A 23413-nucleotide genomic window follows, 5' to 3' on the forward strand; every position below is an offset into this window, starting at 1 on the left:
AAAGCCTCTCAGTCCATCCTGTGTCTACAACAAACCTTTTTAGCTCATTTCCTTTTAAAGCTGTCTTATTCTGATTGGCTGTCCTTACTGTTCCTGCGATGACCAGATTAACCCTATAATGCCTATTTGATACATGGGTTTTTGTGACTTCTGAATAAGTGTGTTTTGTTTTTTTCCCCTGAAAAAGCTGAATGAAATGGCGCAATAAATTGGACAGAAATTATGGACATAGTAGAAATTATACAAACTCAAATGCAAATTGATTTTTAAAAAAATTGTCAGAAGGTTCAATAAACATTCCAGTTTTAGAAAAAAAAGAATTTTCTTGCAATTATTGCATGAATATTGTCTGTGTGACTATTCCAATCTAAGAGAGGTGGGGGGACTTGGCCACTCACTTCATTTTTATGAAACCCATGTTTAATATAAGCATCCACTTTTGAAACATTGTGTTAACCTTCCAAATCCAATGTGCACCATTAGAGTGTAGGTAAATGTGTACACTGAAAGTGGAGGTTCTTCTTTTTATTGTATTGTATGGAAAGGTAAGATGTCACAGCAAATAATTTTCTCCTAAAACTTTGCCTTTCAAACCTTATTTCATTGGGCTTTAGAAAGTCCCACCACAGATAAAATACTACAATTAGTTTGCCTCAAAGGCTTCATGCTGTGTCCCTTAATCTACCATAGCAAGGTAGAGGGAATGTGAGGAAGAATATAATATTAATAAACTATTCTTAGAAGGGGAAAAAAGAGACATGACCAAGAGATGTGGGTAATGCTACAGATTCTTAATTTACCCATCTGCACTAACACAGTTGGGCTGAAAATGATGCCATTGATCTCAAATCCCAACCCCCACATCTGTACATTTCTGGTCCTAGTTTTCCAAAATTGTTCAAAACACACTTGAAGCATCTCATGGACTTAAGACTGGCTTAAGAGGAAACCGGTCTGTGCTTTAGGGTGTGACTAAGAACTGATAAGTCTAGTTTATGACAACAGACAGGACAAGACTGGGCAAACACAAAGAACACCACACGATGTGGACCAGACCAAACACGTATTACAGTACTTGGACTTTCAATCACGACCTCTCATGATGCTGCTGGCATAGTATGAAAAAGGAGCAAGCATTCAAACACACGTATTGAAAATAGCAACGCTTTAATAAAGAGCGATTTTACAAGACTGCAATGTCTAGCTAGCTAGGTGATAATCGACATTGACATCCATGATGTTTTACAGAGATGCAGATATGGTAACTGTGTTTGAAGTTTGATGGGTTACTTGCAAGTTGCATTTCTGCATGCGAGGCAGCCTTCAAACAGTTACGGACCCCTACATTGTAAAACAGTTGATTTATGAATGTCAATGAGTGTTCATGTCAAGAGGTAAGTAAAAAATCTCATGGAGAAATTTCCTTAACGTTTTCCAAACACACCGGTAAGTGAGAGTTCACACAATGGTCATGCTTTTACCGGGCACACAAGCCAATAAAAAGACGACACTTAATCATGCAAAAAAAAGACAGTTTCTTTGTCTCTAAAAATAAAAGAACAAAAAAAATTCCTTTGAGTTCTGATATCATCCATCCGTAGTGACTTTGAATAAGAAGAAGCTGCGCTTTGATGATGACTTTGGTGCAAAAAATGTTCCTGTTTTGAAGAGGACAGACCCTGTCCTGTCCACTTCCTTGATGAAGACACTCTTGGTATAGACCAGTTGTGATAGTTTACCCCCATAAACCCCAGCCCTCCCGACCCCACCCTTACTCCTCGAGATGGACACAAACATCACAAACATCAACCCTAACCCACCCCGCCCATCCCTGGATGATGACACCTTCAAAGTACAACCATTCAAACACAGATACAGCAATAAATTGTCCCACGTACAGTACGTCATCCAATGGGGCTTCGATCACTTTACAGAGAGAGAGAGAGCACGTCTAAAAACACATGAACAGCATTACCTATATACAGAGGACACAGTAACAGTCAGAGGTTGGCCCAGGATGGATCGAGCTCTGTTGGTGGGAGTGAAGTGCACAATGAAAAGCTCATTCATCTGACGGAGAACGACAAATAACTGCAACGAGGAGTAATGGCGTGACATTTTCCCGAAGGAAATACCCAAATCTCAGCTGACCTCTTACATTTATGTTCATTCAAAAGTGAAACATCTGCCTGCCCGGTGATTCCTAGCACAAATCTCTCTCTGCTGGTAGTAGAGTTGTAGCTGCAGTGAGACTGGTTTTTACATAGCCAGCAGTTACAGTTGCGATTCTTTTTTTGTTGTTGTTGTTAGAAATCACCAGCCTGTGCACTTCCAGCTCTTTGGAGAAGTTTGCTTCAGACTCACTTTGACAGATTCCACATCTGATGACTCGGGGGTTTCTTTTCCCCCCTGTTTTTTGCGTTTTGCAGCAGATGAGTGAACCTAGAGCCACCTTAAAATGATGTGATGTTGTACAGACACGGTCACAATAACACTCATTGCTAAGTTAGTACAAGCTACCAGCTCGATAGAGATGTGTAACCTCTAACCGAGGAACATGACCCTGTTTATCTCTATGGGAAGGCATGTGAACACAAACACACATACAGTACATGTACATAGAACGGACACAACCAATAAAAAAAACGACTTCATACCCAATTGATTATTGCCCCTTTCGACTGTACATCCCAGCAATGATTTTAGGTTTTTGTGCAGCAGAGCATTGTCCCCTCTTTGAAGGTTTGTGCTATATATATTTTTATATATATCATCTGACTGTGAGTCTAACTCGACCTTGGATCTCGTAGAAAATCCACATTAACATTTAATGTCTCATTAGAGCCTCCCTGTCTCTGGCTGTCCGAATTAATCTGCGCGCCGTCGCTGCGGGCTTTGCTCGGGCCGTGATCGACAGACATTACCCTCAGCTGCTTTCCACTGCTGTCGTTCACTTGACGCTCCAGACTGACCTTTAGCTGTCCTGTCCATAAACGTTCCACTCTACATTAATAACTCGCTTTCAGTGTCTCTCTTTAAATCCTCCCAGTGGAGGTGAGACTTCTACCCTCATCCATTTTTTTCTTAATTTTATTATTTTTTGGGGTGGGTAGGGTGGGGGTGATAAGGACTTGACAGGAGATAATTTTGGACAGGACAAATGCTCAGGACAGGGAGGATATCATACAGCTGGGAGCTTGACCGTTACTGATTGCTAGATTGAAATTCACCTAATGTCAACTCACCTCCTGTGTGGCTCTCAGTGCATTTTTCACAACTTTTAGAGCAGTTCAGTTGTTAACAGAACAGCTTAGAAAACGAGAAAAAAATCCACAGTATTCTGTACAGAAATCTCATGTGGACATACAGGAACTCTGACACTACAGCAGAAAAAGGCTTCTAACCGGGCTACAAATGGGTGTATAATGAGATTGCATGATATTGCACGCCTGTAGAAGAGGGCAAAACCCCCCAAAAAACGAAACGAAACACAGTGTGTACATCACGTCCCCAAGTAGCGGAGGTTTGTTTACATCCAAATGTGATGCCTGGGTCTGGCTCAGTGCTTTCATCAGTTAATTCCAGTGCAGTAACATGTTGGTACCTGGCAACACATTAATGACATCAGGTACCAAAAGAGAAACACACGCTGTAGCACACCCTACACAGCTCCACGTCCATCCACAATCACACAAGCGTGCCAATTGTTTTACGCCCGATTCTCTCTGTGAAATTGGCAATTAAGAACAAATGGAGCTCATAAAAAGACTCAAATGGATGCGTGGATGCGGCACGCTGAAATGTAGAAAAAGGAACACACGCTCGCACGCGCAGACACACGAACACACGAACACACACGCACGCATTCAAATCAATAACTTCTGACATCGGGTGATGGATGGATGACACGTTACCGGGAACCAATCGGAACAAGATGCTAAAAATCACCTACACAGAAATACACCCTTGGCAAAGGTCACATAGAGTAAAGTGCCAGCAAACGATCCAATCAGAGAAAGAGACACGTGTCCTCCAAGTTTGATTCAGCTGAGGGATGGAGAGAGATGCGGGTAAGCCTTTATACAGGAAATTATCAGTATGATGGGGTGAGGGGCGGGGGGGAAATGGCAAAAGAGCTTCTGCACTTCCAACGAGCTGTCAGTCCTCATAGTGTCATCACAGGTCGTAATTGCCATTTGAACTGGCAAATCAAGCAGAGGATGAATGGGACTAATGCAGAGCCTCTGGTGCCCCAGCACTATAGATTCAAAGACAGAGAGATCAGTAGCCACACGGAGAGAGGAGAGGAGATTAGAGGGTCAGGTGACATGGAAACTGACATCAGCGTTTCATCTTCTATCCATCCTCTGGTCCTCCTCTCTCCTTCGTCCTCTCCCCTCCCCTCCCCTTTTTCTTCCTCTCTGCCCTCTTCTTTCTTTCCCCTGCGCTGGATTTTGGTTCTGGATTTGCGTTCGCTGCCGACTCTTTCTCTCTGTCTCTTTCCTCTCGCCTTCTCTCTCCCAGCTTTGCTGCCATGGTTACAACATCATCCCCTACATGAAGTGCATCTGCAGAGGACGGGGTGGTGGGGGGGTGAGAGACATGCAAGAGTAATTTAGTTCAACAAAACAGCTCATCAAGTGTTCAGGCATCTATTGACAAGCGTATTAGCTGCCGCAGTGCCAAGAAAACAGCACCTCGGAGCGGTGATTGTTCAGTAAACAATTATATTACTCTGTTGTGTTTTGAATAATTGGTCAAAATATACTTGATCGTTTGTGCTCCTGTGAGTCTTGTAACCTTTGCAGCTGATGATTGCTCGCAGTGAACTTTTTTGTTTTTTTCACGCTTCCTGGTCAATTTTTAAATTACCTGACAACATGACTCATCATTGAGACTCTTGATGGAGCCACTACTTGAACATTGCTAATCACCCCTAGAGAAACAGCTATGAACGAGTGGCCTCTGTTATTCCCGAGGACTTGAAGAGGCACAGATTCAGTGTTTGTACCAAAGCAATATTCTGCCCGTGTTGTTTCTGTGCTGGTACACATCGGTTTAAGATGTGCAATGCAGTCCGTTAATGTGCCGAAATCATTTAAATAGCTCCTATTACTTCCCAGTTTTCTCTTTTATCTGTTTCTGCTTCAATAATCTGCTTTTCTCAGAAGCTACGCACTGAAAACCATAAATGTTAGAGCTGTCCAATATTTGCAGATGATTTCGTTTGGGCAGTTTCTCCATCCACACACCCTCCTCATTACCTACTAAACATTTTGTTTTTTTATTGGTCATGTTTGTAATAGCATTGCTGCTGCTGCTTCAACAAGGCAGTTTTTTTCCCCAACTGTATTGTGACTGCTTTCAAAATTGCTCTGCGTGGTGTCAGATTATCTGTAATTGGTCAAGTGTAAGGAGAAAGAAAAATACAAAAAAAGCACCCAGACAAGCTGCATGTTTGATTTATGGTTTACAAAGGAATGCACAGCTTGACAACTGCACTTATTTTCTGACATGTGATTTGCATGTGAACACTGATACTTCTTCAGAAGTTGGATAGCTTACCTTAGCATTAAGAGCAGAAACAAAAGTAAAAAAATACAAGCAAAGAAAAAAAAAACAGCACACCAATAACCCTAAAGAAAATCGCTTAACATTTTCTTTCTTATTTGATGCCAAGTTGTGGGATTGTGGGGGCATTACTTGCTGGATAATTTGGAGTTCGATTTAGCTAACCAGCGGCCCCAGCCTGCTTGTTTAACTACATCGATGTAGCCACAAAACAGCTGGGATGCTGTGTATATATAGGATATACTTCATTGGTGACTGACTTCACTGTTGAGGAATTTCCCATTTCTTTGCATTGAGAAACTCTTGGGTGGCTCTTGCAGTATGCTATGGATCATTTGCACTGGGAAGTCAGATCTGCAATCTGAGAGAGTATAGAGAAAGTATAGCTATGTGCACTTTAGAATTCATGCTACTACTTCTATCTGCAGTTACAGCATCACTAAACACTAGTGACCTGATTTCATTGGTAGCCAGTTCATCATGGTTTCACCTGTCGAAATATTTCTTTCATAACTGTGCAGGCTCTTTTTCTGACATAGTCTAATGTGGCCTACCTGTTTTTGAGTGTAACCAGTGGTTTGCACCTTTTTGCAAAAACTCTATATTTCCATTCATGAAGCCATCGCTTGATTATAGACCTTGACAGTGATGCACCTATGTCCAACACCTAAGTGTTGTTAACACATTTAGATTAGTTTTTCTTAATCATGGATATGATTATAATCATTATAATGCTGTCTATAATTCTGTTTACTAATCTTCAATGTTTTCAGGTGTTTTGTTGTTGCTAAGCTGGTGAATTCATGGTTTTTAAGAATATACCAGGTTTTTGCCGTGTCTCTGATTGGGGGTTAAGCCTAATGATGATGTCCCTCACTTGCGCTGATATCTCCTTGGGCCTCATATTTAAAGTGCAGTGAAAAATCAACACTTCAGATATTGTGTCTTCAAAGCTTGTCCAAGAACAAAGAAGTAGGCATAACCGGTCATGAAACAGTAAACTGTCCAATTAATGCGAAGCCTCTGAAAATGTGAGAATATCTATAAAAATTGCTGTAATTCCTAAAAAAGTTTGTCAAATTTTTCTGTTAAACCCCTTGAATTAAAGCTGAAAGTCTACACTTCAATCACATCATGATTGGTTGATTTAAAATCTACTGTGGTGGTGTACAGAGGCAAAACTACTAAACTTGTGTCTTTGTGCAACACAACTGCGTACTACCATTGCACTACTTGAGATGATCCCATTAGTTCCCATATGCTATGCTCTTGTCCCCACGCTCTCTGGCATGTTCATTAACATTTCTGCTTGTTTTTGTGAGGGCTGATGTTACCTGTGTTCCTGGGATGGGTCCAAAAGGATTGGTGGGTCTCAGGACAGGCTGGTTATACATGACATGCTGTGGGGGCATCATGGGAACGCCCCCCATCTGATGATTCATCTGAGGAGGGAGCTTCTCAGAGCACAGGTGAGAGCAGGCAGGGAAGGAGAAGAGTATGAGGGAGCGAAAGAGGTGGGCAGTAAATAGAGCAACGTGAACCGAGACAAAAGAATAAAAATAAACACTATTTATTGGATAAATTAAAAATCTCTGACTGCAAGACCACGATAAGACTGGAAGTTGTTCTTTACCATTCCATACACAGGCACTTGGGGTGTCGTCATAGGAAAAGCCACTGGTGCTGGAGCCTGTACAGAAAAACAGGGAGGGGCGTAATGCACAATACTTTTTAATAGTGACCAAAAGAAATAAATTAAAATTAACCCTGATTCTGTTAGGGCAATTAATTTCTAATCTGTCAAAGATGTACCTCAAAGAAAGTCATTTTTTGTTTTGTTATGCCAAATAAATATTCCCATTTATTCGGCTTTTACAAGATCTTGGGAAACAAAATCAGCTTTAACGTTTAACAAAATTGAATCGAGATGACACCACAAGGGATAAAAGGACAGTTCTAAGACAGTATAATAAGGAAAATGATTAAGAAAGCAAAGCAGTGCAGTTCTGGAGGATGTCGTGGACAAAACGAGGAGCGAAGGAAAGGGGGCTGAAGAAACTTACATAGCCAGTATAGATCATCCCATTCTGTCGAGTTAAAGGAAAGAGAGAAAAGAAAAACAGTTAAAGACCTCTAAAATAGTTCCGCATACCACAATCACAGCCATGCCCGTTCTCTTTCTCCAAACAGGCAGAGAAGATAAAGCGGAATTTTTTGCACTTTCCTCATGTTAAAATCATCTACTTTCCATTCAAGGCGTGCCACCATCTTTCCAAACCATTTGCTGAGAAAATGAGCAGTTTGAGTTGAGAGGTCAATCAGTCCAAAATTAAAAGGATGAAACCAGACTGAATTGAAGAGACGTGTAGATAATTGGCATGGAGCACAAAAGGCACAGACACATTTGGGAGCTCCTTCAAAAGTACTGATGCATTGAAAGAGCTGGATACAGCCTCACTGCCAATCTTCTCAGTGGTCACTTGGTCTCTTTCACATGACCACAATTATTAGACATCTATAAAGACTTTTGGGAGAAAAATCCAACTGCGCCTCCAATGTCAGTTTTTATCATTATCTTAAAAAAGCTGAGGCTTTGGGGTTCCAGTTTTAAAAACTCAGAAGCGCCAAGAAAAATCTGTTTTGTTTTCATTACCTTATCACATTGTAAAGTCTACCGGCCAGTAGGGAAACACTAATGAGCGATAAAGCAACTGACTAAACAGCATGGAAGCCAGAAACCTTTTCAGTTTCTTGGCCATCGCGCTGGAGCAAACCCATCCATTTAGAAATTCACCTAGGATCCCTCGTCCACTTATAGCTAGCTTTGGTTTACAGAAATGTATATGTGAAATTATATTTTAATCCCAAATTAACCAACCATACTAAGTGGAGACTGGAGAAACTGTTAATAAAGCAGAAACCTTCACACCCATACTGTCTTGAGAAGACGTCTAATCAAGCAGCAGAAGTGGGGAAAAAAAGTGTCAGAGGGACTGTAAGTGCAACCACAGGACCTTGATGACACAAGCACAAACTCTTGCAGGCAATTAAAAAGTAACTGTAGCCTTTATTTTACCATTTGAGGAACGGGCATGGGTGCAGGTGCCATGGGATGGGTGGTGTGAGTCCAGTTGGTGCTGGTGCACATGGTCTTCGATTGCCAGCCACTACCACCCGTCGGCTTCTTCTCTACCAGCTGACTCCACTGGAGCTCTGGCCTGATGCACAAAAACACACACGATCTAACACGTGCATTTACAGGTGCACAGAGGATGCAAAAATCATTGAACTGCGTGAGAGAGCCGACAGCAGTCGTCTGCCTGCGGCTCGGCTTTTGATGTAAGGCAAACCCACTCACTTTTTAGCTGGCGTCCCCCCAAACTGCAGGTCTGGGAGAAGAAATAAAACAAAAATAAACATAGCATCAGTTGAAAGGGAGACACAGCACGACTGGTTAACAGGGAAAAAGTGAAGGGAAAATTTGCACATTTTGTACTCACTGCCAACAAGGTTGGCTAAGGATGAGTCCAAATCATTGGGCAGCATCTTCCCAGAGTGCAACGGGGCTCCAGGACTGTGAATTTGAGTGGGTGGGGATGGCTTTAGCAAGTCACCTGATGTCCACGGGTAACCATGGTAACGTGAAAAGAGAAGAAATGAGTCAAAAAGCATGAAGAAGCTAGCCGTCATTGTCAAAGCATAACATGCTTTAAGCGTGCGCTTGTTTGTGTGTGTGTGTGTGTGTGTGTGTGTTTGAGGTAGTGAGTGGGAATTTACTCTCATGCTTCATTGTACGTTAACATGATTATGTGTACATGTGCGTGCGTGTGTGCATGTGCGTGCGTGCGTAGTCCTACCTCCCCAGGCGTTGTTGTTGTTGGGCACAGTGTGTGTGGTCTGGATGGGGGTGAAGTTAGGCTGCAGGGTGAACAGCTCACTAGTCAGGTTTGGCACACTGCAGGAAGGAAAATGGAGTGGAAAGCACCGTTTTTTCCTCACTTTATTCTAAAAATGTAAAGGCTAAAGGCTTTCATCTAAAGACGTAGGGTAACTGGACAAAATATCAGGATAAGATCAAGGTAATAGACTTGTGACATTTAACGAATACAAAAAACACTTTTTTTAGCAGTATAGATAGGAGTCACTTTTTTTCTTTGTAGAAACTATATATATATAAGCGCAGACAATACACTCACTGGTTGTTGACGGGTACAATAGGTGAGTTAGAGAAGAGATCTGTGGCCCCTCCGCTGCTGTTGGCACTGCCCACTGATTGGGTGCTGGGTGACACGTTAGGTGTCTGAATGTCGATCACTTTGTGACCGTCCTCCTAGACAGAATACATCAACACAATGTAGATGATTATGGTTAGTATAATACACACAAGGTTCACTTTGCTAGTACTATGTCAGACTCTTTTTTTTTTTTGCCTTCGGAGCTTCCTTAATCCTTATTAGCAGCGATTCAACAAGGTGCTGGTGATTTTCCTCAAAGGATTTTGTCTATGTTGACATGGTAGCAGATTTGTCAGCTGCACATCTAGTGATATTACTTGTTCCACCACATCCCAAAGGTGCTCTATTGGATTGAGATCTGGTGACTACGGAGGCCATTTGAGTACAGTGAACTCATTGTCATGTTCAAGAAGCCAGTTAGAGTTGCTGGTGGGAACAACCATCAAAAGATGGGTACACTGCAGTCATAAATACTCAGGCAGGCTGTGGTGTTTAAACAATACCCAGTGGTATCAAGGGGTTTGCCAAGAAAACATCCCCCACATCCTTACACCACCAACCTGAACCATCCATATAGGCAGGATGGCTCCATGGTTTTATGAGACCAGATCAGATCAAACCTTCTTTTGTCCAAAAGCGATTAAGGTTGTCCTCAAAGCTGGATGTGTTATGCTCTTCTGCATGCCATGGTTGTAACGAGTGTTTTTTTTTAAAAGGACTGTTGTCTTCCTATCAGCTTGAAGCAGTCTGGTCATTCTCTTCTGACATCAACGAGGCATTTTCTCCCAGAGAACTGCATCTTCCTGGATATTTTCTCTGTAACCCTAGAGATGGTTGTGTGGGAAAATCCCAGTAGATTGCAGCCCGTCTGGCACTAACAACCATGCTACATGCAAAGTCTCCTCACCTTTCTTCCCCATTCTGATGCTTGGTTTGAACTTCAGCAGGTTATCTTGACCATGTCTACATTCTTTAACTCATGTAAATGAGTTGCTGTCATATTATTGCCCAGTTTAATAGTTTCATTAATGAGCATTTTATTAGATAAATAACAAAGCATCCAGTGATTGTGTATTTCAAGGGTTAATCTTCCTTTAAATTGTTAATATCGAATGAAAGGCCAGGATGGTTTGTTTGAGAATAAACTCCACTGCAGGAGTGCAGTATGTAGACTGAGAGCTCATTTCTATTCTGTGTGCAGCTCTGTATACTACAGAGAGACAGCGTATTTCACTGTACTGCAGAATTAATGCACTTGTCTATTCAACTTTAACAACAGTGTGGAGGGCAGAAAGTCTTAAGACACCGAGGTCTACATGGTTCACACACGTGAACGGATTTCAGAGTGTTTCACTAGCATAGAAGACAAAAGAACAGTTAATCTTTGGAAAACCAAAAAGCACAGGCAATCATATTGTGGTTGAATCCCTGCAATAGTTCTGGCATGTGGTATGTATGAACTGTGCAAATCTGTCCACAGTATGTGGACAGGTTTGACTCACCTTGTGTTGCTGCAGTCGGTTGTCCTCCGTCTTGTCTTCCATACGGCTGAGAGAGATCCCCGTGCTGGAGAGAGATGACACTGCACTGGACAAGGTGCTGGATCTTAAGGTAAGACACACACCCGCAAACACACACAGGGTTTACGCGTCTCTTTAAATTTCTTTTTCTTTTTTGGGGGATATTTTTTACTTTACTCTTTGATACTTTTTAACAACACCATGTAAAGCTAAAAAAAAAAAACCCACTTAGTTATCTGGGAACCATCAGCATGACCCACGGTTGAAATGTTTCAAAGTAGTGATCAGAAACGAACTTTGAGTAAAATTTGATTGTAAGTATCATTTAGGCAACAGCATATGATGCATGTAGGTAAAATGCAAGTTTTATGTTGGCTATAAGAGAAACTGTAAAAATCTGGCAGTAGTAAAATTCATGGTGGCAGATCAGCAGTACACCATGGTTGCTGTAGTGCTAATACTGGTAGCAGTAAGGGAAAGAACAGCTGTAGCAGAAATAATAGTTTTAAAAGTAGCATTAAGTGAGTGATGCAGCAGGCCTGAGGTGCCTGTCTGTGATCCGATCATACCTGCTGGCGGTGGAGAGGTCCTTGAGCTTTCTGCCTTCCAGAGAAGCTAGATGCTGCTCCAGAGCCTCCAGGAGAGAGCTGGGAGCCTGAGGGGGGTGGGGTTCAGCAGATTACAACCATGGGCAAGTAGGCAAATTGGGGCACTTAGCTCGCTTTTCCCTCCTCTCCTCACTTCTCATTTCATCTCTCTCTCACACACACAAAGCAGCAGCAAAATTTAGACATCACCCTCAAATTCACTATCTACTCTACGACAGCTCTTTGTTCTGTTTTTTTTTTTTCATTTGGTTTCATCAGGTTTGGTTGGCCAGCATGCACATGTTAGCTTTGGATCATGCAAGCGAGTCCACAGCAGGACTGACAGGTCGGGACAGAGCAGAGCATCATCGCTGCGGGGCTCCAGAGTCGAAACACAACAAACACGTCTGTGAACCATCTAACGAGCCCATGCAGAGGCCAGCAGTGCACAAATGCTCTCGTAAACACACACACTTACACACGCATACACAGAAAGAAAATCACTATCCAAAATTTAAGAGTTAACTTGTGGATTCCACAGTAAGATTCATGTGTTAGTGGTTTGATTGGCTGAGGAAGTAATCACTGGAGCTAAGCACCAAAACTGTGTCCCGCTGGAAGCCAAGGAAGTTAACTCAGTCAAATGTAAACATCTGGTGAAAAAACCAGGTATACACATCGAACAGCTGGCCTGCACTCATTACTGGAAAACAAAAAGGATGGATGGTTTCATTTGGACCACATGTGATACCACAGTTTTCACCCAGAGCTTTACATTTCAGCACCAGAGAACACAAGGCAAACACAACAGGCAAAGAAAAGATTTCTCATATACTTATTTTAAGGGGGAAAGAGAGTAAAATGCGAATTCTGGGCATCCTTCTTCAGAGAAATCTAGAATATGCTAAAAGTTTAAAATTAAAACAGACACATATCTAGAGCTTAGTAAAGGCATGGTTCACTATGTTGTTGAATAAGGGCATATAAGGTCTTCATAAGCACTACAAACACGACATAAATGTAGAAAAGAAAAAGAAAAAACAACTTTTTTCCATTTAAGTTTTTTTTTTTGTCACATTGTTAAAATCCAATGAAAAGGATAAGCTGTATTCAAGGACCATAGCATAGTATGCAGTACTTATGATGGCATTATGTACACCTATCCAAGTCATATTTGCAGAAACCTATTTAACAAAAACCATTCGCTGCTCTCCCCACAGCTAATACAAAGGGACATAATCTGTTCAGAAAGTGATGTGAACACTGCTTAGATGGACAAAAGCCTATTTCATAAAGTTGTGCTGACGTTTTTTTGTATGATAAGCCTTTGAGTCAACAGACAAGCTTTGATATTTACACTGGGAAAATGCCTGAAAGACTGCCAGAAAAAATTCTGACATATTATATGCCCCAGTCACGGATATCTAAAATTAATCTGAAAAAAGAGAGAGAGAGAGACTGAAAACTTTTGTGGCTGTGCTGCATAAAAACTGGTTTAAAAAAATCTTACCTTAGAGTAAAATTTGTTCTGCAAGGATTCAGATAGGAAAACATGACTAAAAATTGTCAAGGGGGGAAAAATGCTGCTTTCAGGCTAGTTGCATGTGTCCTCTCTATTCTCGATTCAGACAGAAAAGGAGACAAAGTGAAGGAGTTAAGGAGAGTGAAGAAGAGAGGAGGAGGACGGGGCAGCTGCAGTGTGGGCAGGTCTGTAGGGTGAGTAGGGAACGGGAGCGTTTAGAATGAAGCATTATGGGACTGACTTTGACGGATTTAATACACTGGTTGACTGACTGGTTGATTGACTGATTGTGATGAGATGTAGACTGACCTGTGTGAGATCGGGGCTGTCGCCCTGATCTATCCCAACTCGCTGTGTCACAAAAAAAGGAAGGAGGGATAGGGGGAGGGAGGAGGGAGGCAAAATAAAAATAAAACCAAATGTAACAATAAATCAGGGAATAACCAAAAAAAGAAAGAGAAAAAACCCAACAGACCACATAGTAATAAAAAATAAAGGGAAGAGGCGTGTTGAAGGAAGAAGAGGAAGAGGAGGAGGAGGGAGAAAGAAGAATCAAACCCAAGCATTCATTACTTCATGCAGTGGCTGTAAAGGAAAACAAAGAAAAGACAACAGAGGAGGAGGGCGCATGCACACGCATACAAACACCTATATATATGTATATATATATATATACACACACACGCACACAGTACATGTACACACACACTTATAAATACACACACGATGAGATCTGGTTGGAAATGAAAGCTGAGCACAACGACTGATTGGACAGGCAGGGCACAGAGGGCAGACAACAGGTCATGTGACTGCAAGATAAGAAACATCCAAAAGGAAGACACTCAACTAATGTTGACTTTGAACAGAAAGAAGAAGGGGAGGGGAGCACAGATGACACACAAACAGACAAACACATTTTGTTAGACAGGTAAAATGAATGGGTCCTTAAAGTCAACGTTAGTCTTTCTTTCTTTTTCCTTTTTTTTCTCTCTTTCTTTGGGATCAAGTGGCTGCATCCCAAACCTTCTTCCAAATGGGAACGAAACCAAGCAGCGAGGCAGCTTTTGAAGATGTACACGATTATACTGCGCAGTCTACAGATCATAAAACTGTTTATATTTATTGTGAAGCCCAGCAAGAGCTGTTAACTGAGTAACAGCCATTTAAAAATAAAAGAAACTTCTATTTATTAACAACAACAAAAAAGAAATAGGGTGGAAATTAAGCTATTAGAACAAGAGAAAGAGATAGTGATAGAAAAGGAGCTTGCTTGGGCATGCAGTGCAGGCATGTGAACAGGCAGCACACGAGGGGTCTCTCAACTGGAAGCTCTACATGAGTGTCTCTCTGATAGCCTATAAGACTCTGGCGTTAATGACTGCCTTGAAGTAAACCCCTCCCTAGGCCAGGGCAAGAGAGGGACAGAAACAGGAGAAGATCTAGTGCAAAAAAGAGACTTGGAAGATTAAAGAGAAGAAGCTCCCGGAGGCTGATCTGCGGTCAGTTTAGGTCTGAGAAGATTGACCGTAAATCAGTTCCCGGGGTAACAGAAGTCTGGAGCAAATCTCAACAGGTTCAAGTGCGCTTTTCTGCAGATTAAATTTCTCCTGAGTGACAGGACGAAATGAGAAAGGAGCATTTAATATATTTATATGAAATCAGAGAGGAAGGAAGGCCGTTGAGATTCGCTCCAAATAGATATTCCCATCGTCTTTACAGGTGTTTAACTCCATCGAAGAGCGGCAGGACAAACGGACGTTACCTCCGCCACTTTGAGAAACTCGGACAGTTTGGTCATCCTGTTGAGGAAGGTCTTGTAGATCTCCAAAGCTTCTTTGCACTGGTTCTTCTTCATGTCAAAGTATTTCTCTGCGTGCCAGAAGACGAGAAACAGCTAAAGAAACAGAATTTACTTTGACCTGCAGCAGTGTATACTGTAAAAAACAACTTTTAAAAATCAATCTGGTACTGATTTTCCCTGTTAAGCCTGTCCAATTCTTGTCCATGCAGGATGAAATTAATTTTCATTAAGACTCCCACTTACAATAAAATCATAGAGTCTGATGGTCTCTTATCAGACCCTCACACCTCACTGCCTTAATAATTAATGGAAGAAAAGAAGTTGATCATTACACAGTGGTCCTTAATTGAACTCTGGAAGACAGTGGGAGGAAAAATTGATTTTCTCTAAAGAAGGATTAAGTGGAGTTGGATGGAGTCACAGTCTTGTGATCTTGACATCAGAGGAAAATTACCACATAAATATAGAACGAACTAAAGATAGACAAACTCTGGATCTGCAGTGTCGTGCGTACCCAACATGTTGATGACGCCTTCGTTATAAGCGGCAAACAACCGTATGGAGTCTTTAAACAGCAACATGAAGGCTGTGTTGATCACTCCGTTCGTCAGCTCGTTGGAGTTTGGCTGGACGATAGGAGGAACAAACAAGAGATGAGATATTGAAGTGACAGCTACAATTGCTTACATTAAAGGGTTTGGAGCGATTAAGGCAGATGTTTACCTGGAAATCCAGCAGTGCATCCAGCTGGTTCTGAATGATGGGCAAAGTCTTAATCAGCTTCTCTGTGTTCATGGTGCGCATCACACCATCAGCCCTAAGAATCACACAGGAGAACACACGCAGAACTCATCAAGCCTGTAGAGGAAGTGATGTACGTGCACTGAAAATCAAGAGTATGTAACTTCCTCCTCTGTAGTCTTCCTCTTTTTGTCTTACCTGGCCAGCTTCATTTTCAGCATCAAACATACATATCCACTAGCCCTCCTTTGCACGTGTCAAACAGTCTCTGCCTCGCTTCTCTAACTTTATCTCCGAACTGGTCGTCCTGAGCTGTCTCGCTGATGTATTCATTTCTGATCTGGTCCATTTCGGTCACTCTCAGTGAAAATCTGAGCATCTTCATCTCTGCCTCTGGTCTTTTTGTTAGTGGCATCTCTAAACCATACATCATAGCAGGTCTCACTATAGTCTTGTACAGCTTCCTTTTCACCCTGCTATCCTTCTGTCACAAATCACCCTGACACTCATCTCTATCCACTCCACCCTGCCTACACTCTCTCCTCTTTGCCTCTTTTGTGCACAAGCCACTGCTTTGGATGGTTGGCCCCAGATGTTTAAACTCATTTGCCTTAACTATCTGTACTCCTTACAGCTTCAGCTTTACAACTGTTCCCTCCTCTTCTTCCTCTTCTCTCTGGAGCATACCTCCACCTCTCCCGGCTCTCTTCCAGCTCCTCCCTACTCTCACTACAGGTCACACTATCATCTGCAAACACTACAATCCACTGAAAGTCCTGCCTGACCTCATCTAACCCTGATGTAATCCCACTCTGACCTCCCCACTGAAAAATGTAAAAATGTCCTCACACATGTCCTAAACCAACCTCACACTCATCCTTTGTTGGTTCAATACTTGTAATTGTTTTCCTTTGTTTGGTCTGTTATGACCAGTAGCTTATAATTACAATGTTTTAAGATTGCAGTTATGATATACTGACTCTAATACAGCATTTTAGCATCAAAGGCTGTTCAATTTCTTGCTCAACATTTTTGTTCTAGAATATCACTAATAGTGACTCTAAGCTTTTATTACTCAAAGGCTCAGTTCATCTACTCTCTGTGCCCTTTTAGCTCTGTCTCTTTAAGGTTCTATGTTCTTCTGATTGGCTGCCCATATGCAAACAAAAATGTTGCTAGGTAGCCCTGCCCTCTCATCTCAAACATAGGCACAAGACCACTTGACACAAAAATAGAAACCATTTTGAACACACTGTTTTTACAAGACATGCATTTGCCACTTGGGGCTACAATGACTACTTGTTAACATAAATGTACATTTAAGGAAAAGTAGAAAATATATTTACTGTTTCTACTATACAGGTAAAGCAGAGGATAAAAAACAGGCAAAGTGTTACAAGCAAGAGTATCCTACCCTCTCTTCATTTTTGTGAAGTCCACCGCTGCTAGTCTGTAAGACATGGCTTTTTCATTCAGGTAGCGGCTGTAGCGTCTGATGAAGGTTGACATGTTATACCCTGTAGGGCAGAGAGAGGGTGCTGCAGTTAGAGATTGATCAGCTTGACCAATTTTCACATTAGATTAAGAAGCTACACTTATTTTAATTAAAAATATAGTCGCTTCTTTGCGACCGCCCTGCATTTCCAGTGCTCATGCATTACCTTACTTTATTTATTTATCTTGTTTTCCTTTTGTATATATAATTAAAAAGTCACCAAGCATGTTTTTTTTAATTTTCCGCAGCCTTTGTAACAAACAAAGGGTACAGTCATCGGTAGGTTTTTCAGATTTGGTCCGTCTGAGCAGCAGCTTGTTGATAGCGCTACCAAGGCAGTGAGAGTCCGACATAAAGTCATTTTGTTAGATGTACAGCACTGCTGAGTCTACAAATAGCCAAATGGCATTAAATCACCTTGTAGTGCAGCCTTATCTAGAAAGTTGTTGAGGTTGAAGAGTGTATTCCTGGAGGCAAGGTACTGCATCAATCTCTGAAGGAAAAAGAACAGAAGAATGAGTTAGTGATTTCTCTCTTTCTGTGGCCTGACAGTTTCAAGTCAAGGCCAAACTGCCACATGGGCAGCCTGTATGTACACAAACGTTGCAGCTTTATCTGCATTCTTCAGAGGGTAATTGTGCTGGCTTGGGTGACGCAGGTAACGTTTGACAAAAGAAGTTCTTCTTGTTGCAAAGTTAAATTTAAAAGTAATATTGTTATTGTTTCGGTGCCTTTTTAATGCAGTAGTGTGACAAATACTGTGCACTGTGCACAGTAATATTATCTGTGCTTTCTGTGTGTTTTCAGTGAATTAAAATCTAGTGTTATTGTATTTACATGTTATCAATAATTAGCATATCTGTGGCATCTTACTGTAAAGATCATAGCATATGTATATATTTGTGTATCTACCCTACCTATGATTATATATGAATGAAACCTTGCACAAACATCGTCACACGTACAGCGATTTTTAGCATCTATATGTTTTTTTTAAAGATTTATTATAAATCACAATTCTTTTGATTTTCATATTCACCACCTCCCTGCAAATGTGACGTTATATTCTCCATTTGTGTTTGTTTCACATTTCTCAATCCACAATTGTGCTCGTACGTAATTTAAAAGTCACCAAAGTTTGTATCTGTGACAGACTTTTGTTCATGTCACCACAGAAACACAGAAGAAGAATTTGAAAAAGCACCACAGGCCTGGCATTTTGTGTATGCACTTTGCTAAGGCCTCAGTCATGCAGGTCTAGGAAAACTGTATTCCCTGAGCACTTGGCAAGTGGTTTTGCAAAGAGGGTAAATGCTAAAAGGACTGGTCCTTATAGAGGGCTTTTCTACTGTACTGGAGCACTCAAAGCACTTTATACAACATGCTTTATTCATCCATTAGTAAAAGGACTTTTTTCTGCACCTAAGTGCTTTCTAGCTAACACTGGAGCTGCCAGAGATTGAACCACCAACCTTTCAATTATCTTGTTCTACCTTCTGAGCTACAGCCACCTCGTGGTGCTACACCAAAAACCTTCTTGTGATTGCTTTGTTTGCTAGCAGGCTTCAACATTTGCCCATATGTTTTGCACATATTTTACTGCTATGCTTTACAGCTTCTCCACCACTCAGTGAGTAATTGTCGAGTGTTTATAGATATAGTGTAAATTGCTGTCAACGCCCAACGCTTGTTGCCCAAAGCGTTCATAACCCCTGTATACCTCTTTGCTCCCAATTTCATCTAACAATCTCCAGCAACTGCTCACCAAATGGTCAGGGATAACACATTTCTCATTAGTAACCAGTGGTTGCTATCAGCAGTGCACTCTCTAACCTGCACATGGCCAAATTCTAAGCTAGTCAGCATTAGCTGCTAACTTAGCAATTGGCGCTTGTTCAAAGTTACATCTGATCTAAAAAAACACGGAGCCTGGGAGAAAAAAAAATTACGACAGACTTTTGTGAGATCTCGCAAAACTTTTGCGAGATCTCGCAAAACTAACTTGGGATCTCGCAAAAGTTTTCGCGAGATCTCGCAAAAGTCCGTCTTAATTTTTTTTTTCTCCCATGTCCCCTGCAGGGCTCCGTAACATCTGCAACACAAAAGCAGATTTAAGGCTGCAAAAATTACACCACTCTGCATTTAATCATCAGTTATAATTAATCTCTGGCTCTCTTCCACAGTGTGTCTTTGTCCTGTCTTCCTCCCCTCACCCCTAACCGGTCGCAGTAGATGGCCGCCTCTCCCTGAGTCTGGTTCTGTCAAGGTTTCTTCCTGTTAAAAGGGAGTTTTTGCTTCCCGCTGTCGCATCATATTATTGTTGGGGTTTTTTCCTGCTGTCTTTGCATTGTAGGGTCTTGACCTTACAATAAAAAATCACCTTGAAGCCACTGTTGTTGTGATCTGGTGCTAGAAATTGAAAACGGCAAAAATTAAAGCCAGTGGGTGACAATACTGTGTCTACAACAAAGTCTAATATACACTCTACGGGTTTGACTAGCATCTTATAGTAGCCAGTGTTACCAAACTTGGGTATATTAGCTATCGCTGTGTAACTCACTTTCTTACTTGTTTCACTGACCGTTTGCCCCGTCTTTATTTGAAAGATCTTGCCCTACTTTTTTTTTTGCCTTTTACTAATTTCACAGCCAAGAAGGAAACAGTGAGATAATCGTCCTGAAACTGTATGAAACAGACACACTGACATCCTTGAAAACTGTATCAGCATTCATAAACATGTCCAGGCTTGATGTAGTTTGTCTAGGTTGAGTTACCCAGGGGAAAAAAAGCAGATTAACTTTCCTGTAACAACTGAAAGCAGGCAGACAATTAAGAACTCAATGGAGAAAAAAGGCAGCCTCTGGAAAAAGCTGCATGTATTTGTTTTGTTTATTTGAGTCGTGGTTGCCAGGGTGCATCAGGTCAGTCAGCTCGCTGTGGTGTTTTAACATTAAGAGCTGACTCATACGACTTTTCCTTGATCTAGCGTTCACAATCTGCCCTCACTACCAATACAAAACAACCCCTTCTTTCCTTAACTGATATCCCATTTGCAGCAAAACCCATTCCAGCATCCACTTTTTAAAAGGATCAGATCACGCTAAGCAAGCTTTGATGCCAATTCAGAGGCCTGTAAACACGGAGTCTTTCTGGCCAGGGTGAAAACCAGTGAGGAAAAAGCCAGGCTAAAAACGCCCAATTTAAACAACCCTGACAAATTTTTAAAACATCATGTCACTGCTCATGTCACTGAAAGCTTTGTTGCTCACATGCTCTGTAAGGGTCATCGTCCCCGGAGTAATCGTTGCCACGACACTTCTATCTAGTCTCAGGAGCTCATCATTTAACATGTTTGATGTTTTTTGGTCGCTGCTCTCGCAGGGCGCGCAGTGGAGCGCGGCGATTTGTCATACTGGCCATTGAAATGTCAGCCGAATATTTCATCTGTCCTTGCTGGACACATGGAAGACACGGTTTCAAAGAATCTCACTGAGGGTGCGTTGGAGAGAAATCTCTACAAAGTATTCAGGATCGATCAAAACACCAGCAAGCTCAGAGTTCGCAGAGTATTAGACTGTACAGGAAATGGTTTGATCGTCATCTTTTGCTGCCTAGTGACAAATTGTGTAATTAATTGATAACACACACAGGAGTCACTGATAATGAGAGGTTATTTGGTGCCTTTTTCTATTGGAAGAGCAATACTGATGAATAGATGAATAAGCTTTTCTACATTTCTATTTGAGCTTCGGCAGAGTCGTTTTGGCCTTTCAAGTCACGTCCCACCACTCAGGAAATGTTGACCTCAAAAAAACAGTGAGACGGATCATTTTAGAAGCACCATAGTGCATTTAAGATCTCTTTAAAACAAGCGCTTTGTCAGGATGACAAATAATTTTCCTGTTGTCACAAGATCAGAGGGGACAAACATCCTCCGAATTTCCCCGGGCATGCATACGTCGATGCAGGTTGACTCACCTCATTGCCGTACATCATGAGGTGGTGTGTGGTGATGAGCGCTTTAAAAACCACAATCCAGCTGTTGCTAGTTGTGCGCTCCAGCAGTGTGTCTGCCAGGTGGGGGATGCTGACGTTCAGCTCATTGGTGCAGTGGATCAGGTCTGGAGGAGACAAAAAAATAGACGACCCATGAAACAATCTGGAGAAAAGTGTGAAAGCAAGGTGAAGGAACACACAAATAAACTCCAACCCCGCCTGTTCACTTACTGTAAGTCATTGTGAATAAAAGCAACAGCTGCTGATGGAGTGAACAATCACACTGACTGAAGTCATATTGACCGGTGCATTTATCTCGCCTCAATGAACAAATCATTGATTAATGATATCGATGAATGATATAGTCTCTATAGATGGATGTATCTCCAAATGCACATCTGAGACTGTAATTCAGCAACGCTGCCAGCCTCCTCTACAAAAATATCAATAAAATATCAACTCAGAAGATGGAAAGGTACATTGCAAGGTCGATTCCATTCCCGCGTAATGAACTTAAGCGACACATATTTTATTTAGGAAAAAAAAACTAAAAAAAAACTGTCAGATGAATGGAGTGATGATGAATATTGACTGTGAGTTTTCTTCCCGAGCATCTTTGTTAGCGATGACGGACTAAAACAGATGACCCCCACCCTCCCAACAGTTAACATCCGAGAGTCGCATCTAGAATGTAAATTGGCCGTTCAAAGCAAATGTGGAACACGTTTTAAAAAAGGGAAAAACAGCTCGGTGCTGTATGTCAGACTCAAAGGTCTGGCATACGACAGGCCGAGTGTGTGCTCGCATGTGTGTGTTCACATCTGAGAACTGGCAGGGAAACAGAGGAGTGGGGTTTTTGTTTGTGCTCAGTCTTGTAGATACAACAAAAATAATTAAATAGAGATAAGAAGTGTTGCTGGGATGAGTTGCAGGAATGTTGCCCTACATTCTTTAAGGAACTGGGCTCAGAAGCAAAATGCAAAGTATGTTTGGCATCTGTTGAAGCACAAAGACTTGCAGGCGTCTAGTAAAATGGTGCAAACATGCCCCGTGTTTTACACAGTGCATTACAGACTGCATAGCCTACAGATCCACTTATGTGATTCTGAAATGTTCAATTACTGTAAACGAAAGGTTGTTAAAATCTTCAGGGACAGATTTTCTTATCTTGACTTGGGGCATTTCTACAGTAAAAAACCTTTTTTTTTTTTTTATAAACACACTATACACAGTGCATTCATAATATATAGCTCATGCTATTTGCTCAGTGACATTTATCAGCAAGCTGGAGATTTTTTTCCTGGATAAACAATCTGCATCAAATTCTCAGTGATGCTGTTAAAAGTGAGATTGTGCAGGCTGCTTAAAGGCCAGCTGGTAACAGGGTCTCAGCTAATCCTGGTAAAACACACACTGGGACCAAAAGTGATAAACAGACAGAAGAAATGAATCTAAAATGTTACCAGATGAGATGAGAAATGTGAAATCAGGACGATCCGCGGTTTCACTTGAATTTGGTAACAAGACACCAGCAACAAAAGTGTGTCGCACAATTATAATGAAAGGGACTAAATTAAAGAGTCCCTTGTGCAATCAGAGAAAACCACTGTAGTCACAGGCAGACGGGGAGAGCATCTGTGTGCTGAGATACTGAGAAAGCTGTTTGGTTTCTGAGATCTGCTTCTTTTTTTTCGCAGGATCAGAGGTTATCAGTGTTTTGTTTTGAAAGCTTGATGAGGTTTTCTGCAGCCACTGAAACGCTGGATACCAAAGAGTCCCGGTTCGCACCCTGATTAACCATTGAATGCATGTCGAAACACACCCTAAGCAACAGCGACCAGCGGCAGCTGATGCTTCGATCCAACTCAGCTTGGTCTTATTTTATTTTCGTTTCGACTGCAAAAGCCTCAGCAGGAACAGCACAGCCAATAATAAGTGTAAAAGT

At 41.6% G+C, this 23413-nt stretch overlaps 1 protein-coding gene across 5 annotated transcripts in view; it reads right to left on the reverse strand.

Annotated features, from left to right (window-relative positions):
* Positions 1 to 163: 163 nt before the first annotated feature.
* The window catches only part of LOC102793722 (phosphatidylinositol-binding clathrin assembly protein-like), a 28561-nt gene continuing 5311 nt past the window's right edge, over positions 164 to 23413 (reverse strand). Inside the window, exons 2-19 of one of the 5 annotated variants that reach the window (XM_006784933.3) lie at positions 21451 to 21593; positions 17890 to 17965; positions 17392 to 17494; positions 15960 to 16053; positions 15751 to 15862; positions 15198 to 15304; positions 13745 to 13786; positions 11896 to 11981; positions 11309 to 11372; positions 9768 to 9901; positions 9429 to 9526; positions 9072 to 9185; positions 8930 to 8960; positions 8648 to 8789; positions 7635 to 7658; positions 7205 to 7261; positions 6906 to 7025; positions 164 to 4568 (exon numbers count right to left, since the gene is read on the reverse strand). In XM_006784933.3, coding sequence (XP_006784996.1) covers positions 4554 to 4568; positions 6906 to 7025; positions 7205 to 7261; positions 7635 to 7658; positions 8648 to 8789; positions 8930 to 8960; positions 9072 to 9185; positions 9429 to 9526; positions 9768 to 9901; positions 11309 to 11372; positions 11896 to 11981; positions 13745 to 13786; positions 15198 to 15304; positions 15751 to 15862; positions 15960 to 16053; positions 17392 to 17494; positions 17890 to 17965; positions 21451 to 21593 — 1562 coding nt within the window. In that variant the 3' untranslated portion in view covers positions 164 to 4553. Of the gene's footprint in view, positions 4569 to 6905; positions 7026 to 7204; positions 7262 to 7634; positions 7659 to 8647; positions 8790 to 8929; positions 8961 to 9071; positions 9186 to 9428; positions 9527 to 9767; positions 9902 to 11308; positions 11412 to 11895; positions 11982 to 13744; positions 13787 to 15197; positions 15305 to 15750; positions 15863 to 15959; positions 16054 to 17391; positions 17495 to 17889; positions 17966 to 21450; positions 21594 to 23413 lie in introns of all 5 variants that reach the window. The other 4 variants (XM_006784932.3, XM_087847405.1, XM_006784934.3 and 1 more) reach the window with 4 other exon arrangements.

Source organism: Neolamprologus brichardi, chromosome 10 (genome assembly GCF_056152115.1).
Source record: "Neolamprologus brichardi isolate AB-2024 chromosome 10, ASM5615211v1, whole genome shotgun sequence".
In the NCBI taxonomy this organism is placed as follows: domain Eukaryota; kingdom Metazoa; phylum Chordata; class Actinopteri; order Cichliformes; family Cichlidae; genus Neolamprologus; species Neolamprologus brichardi.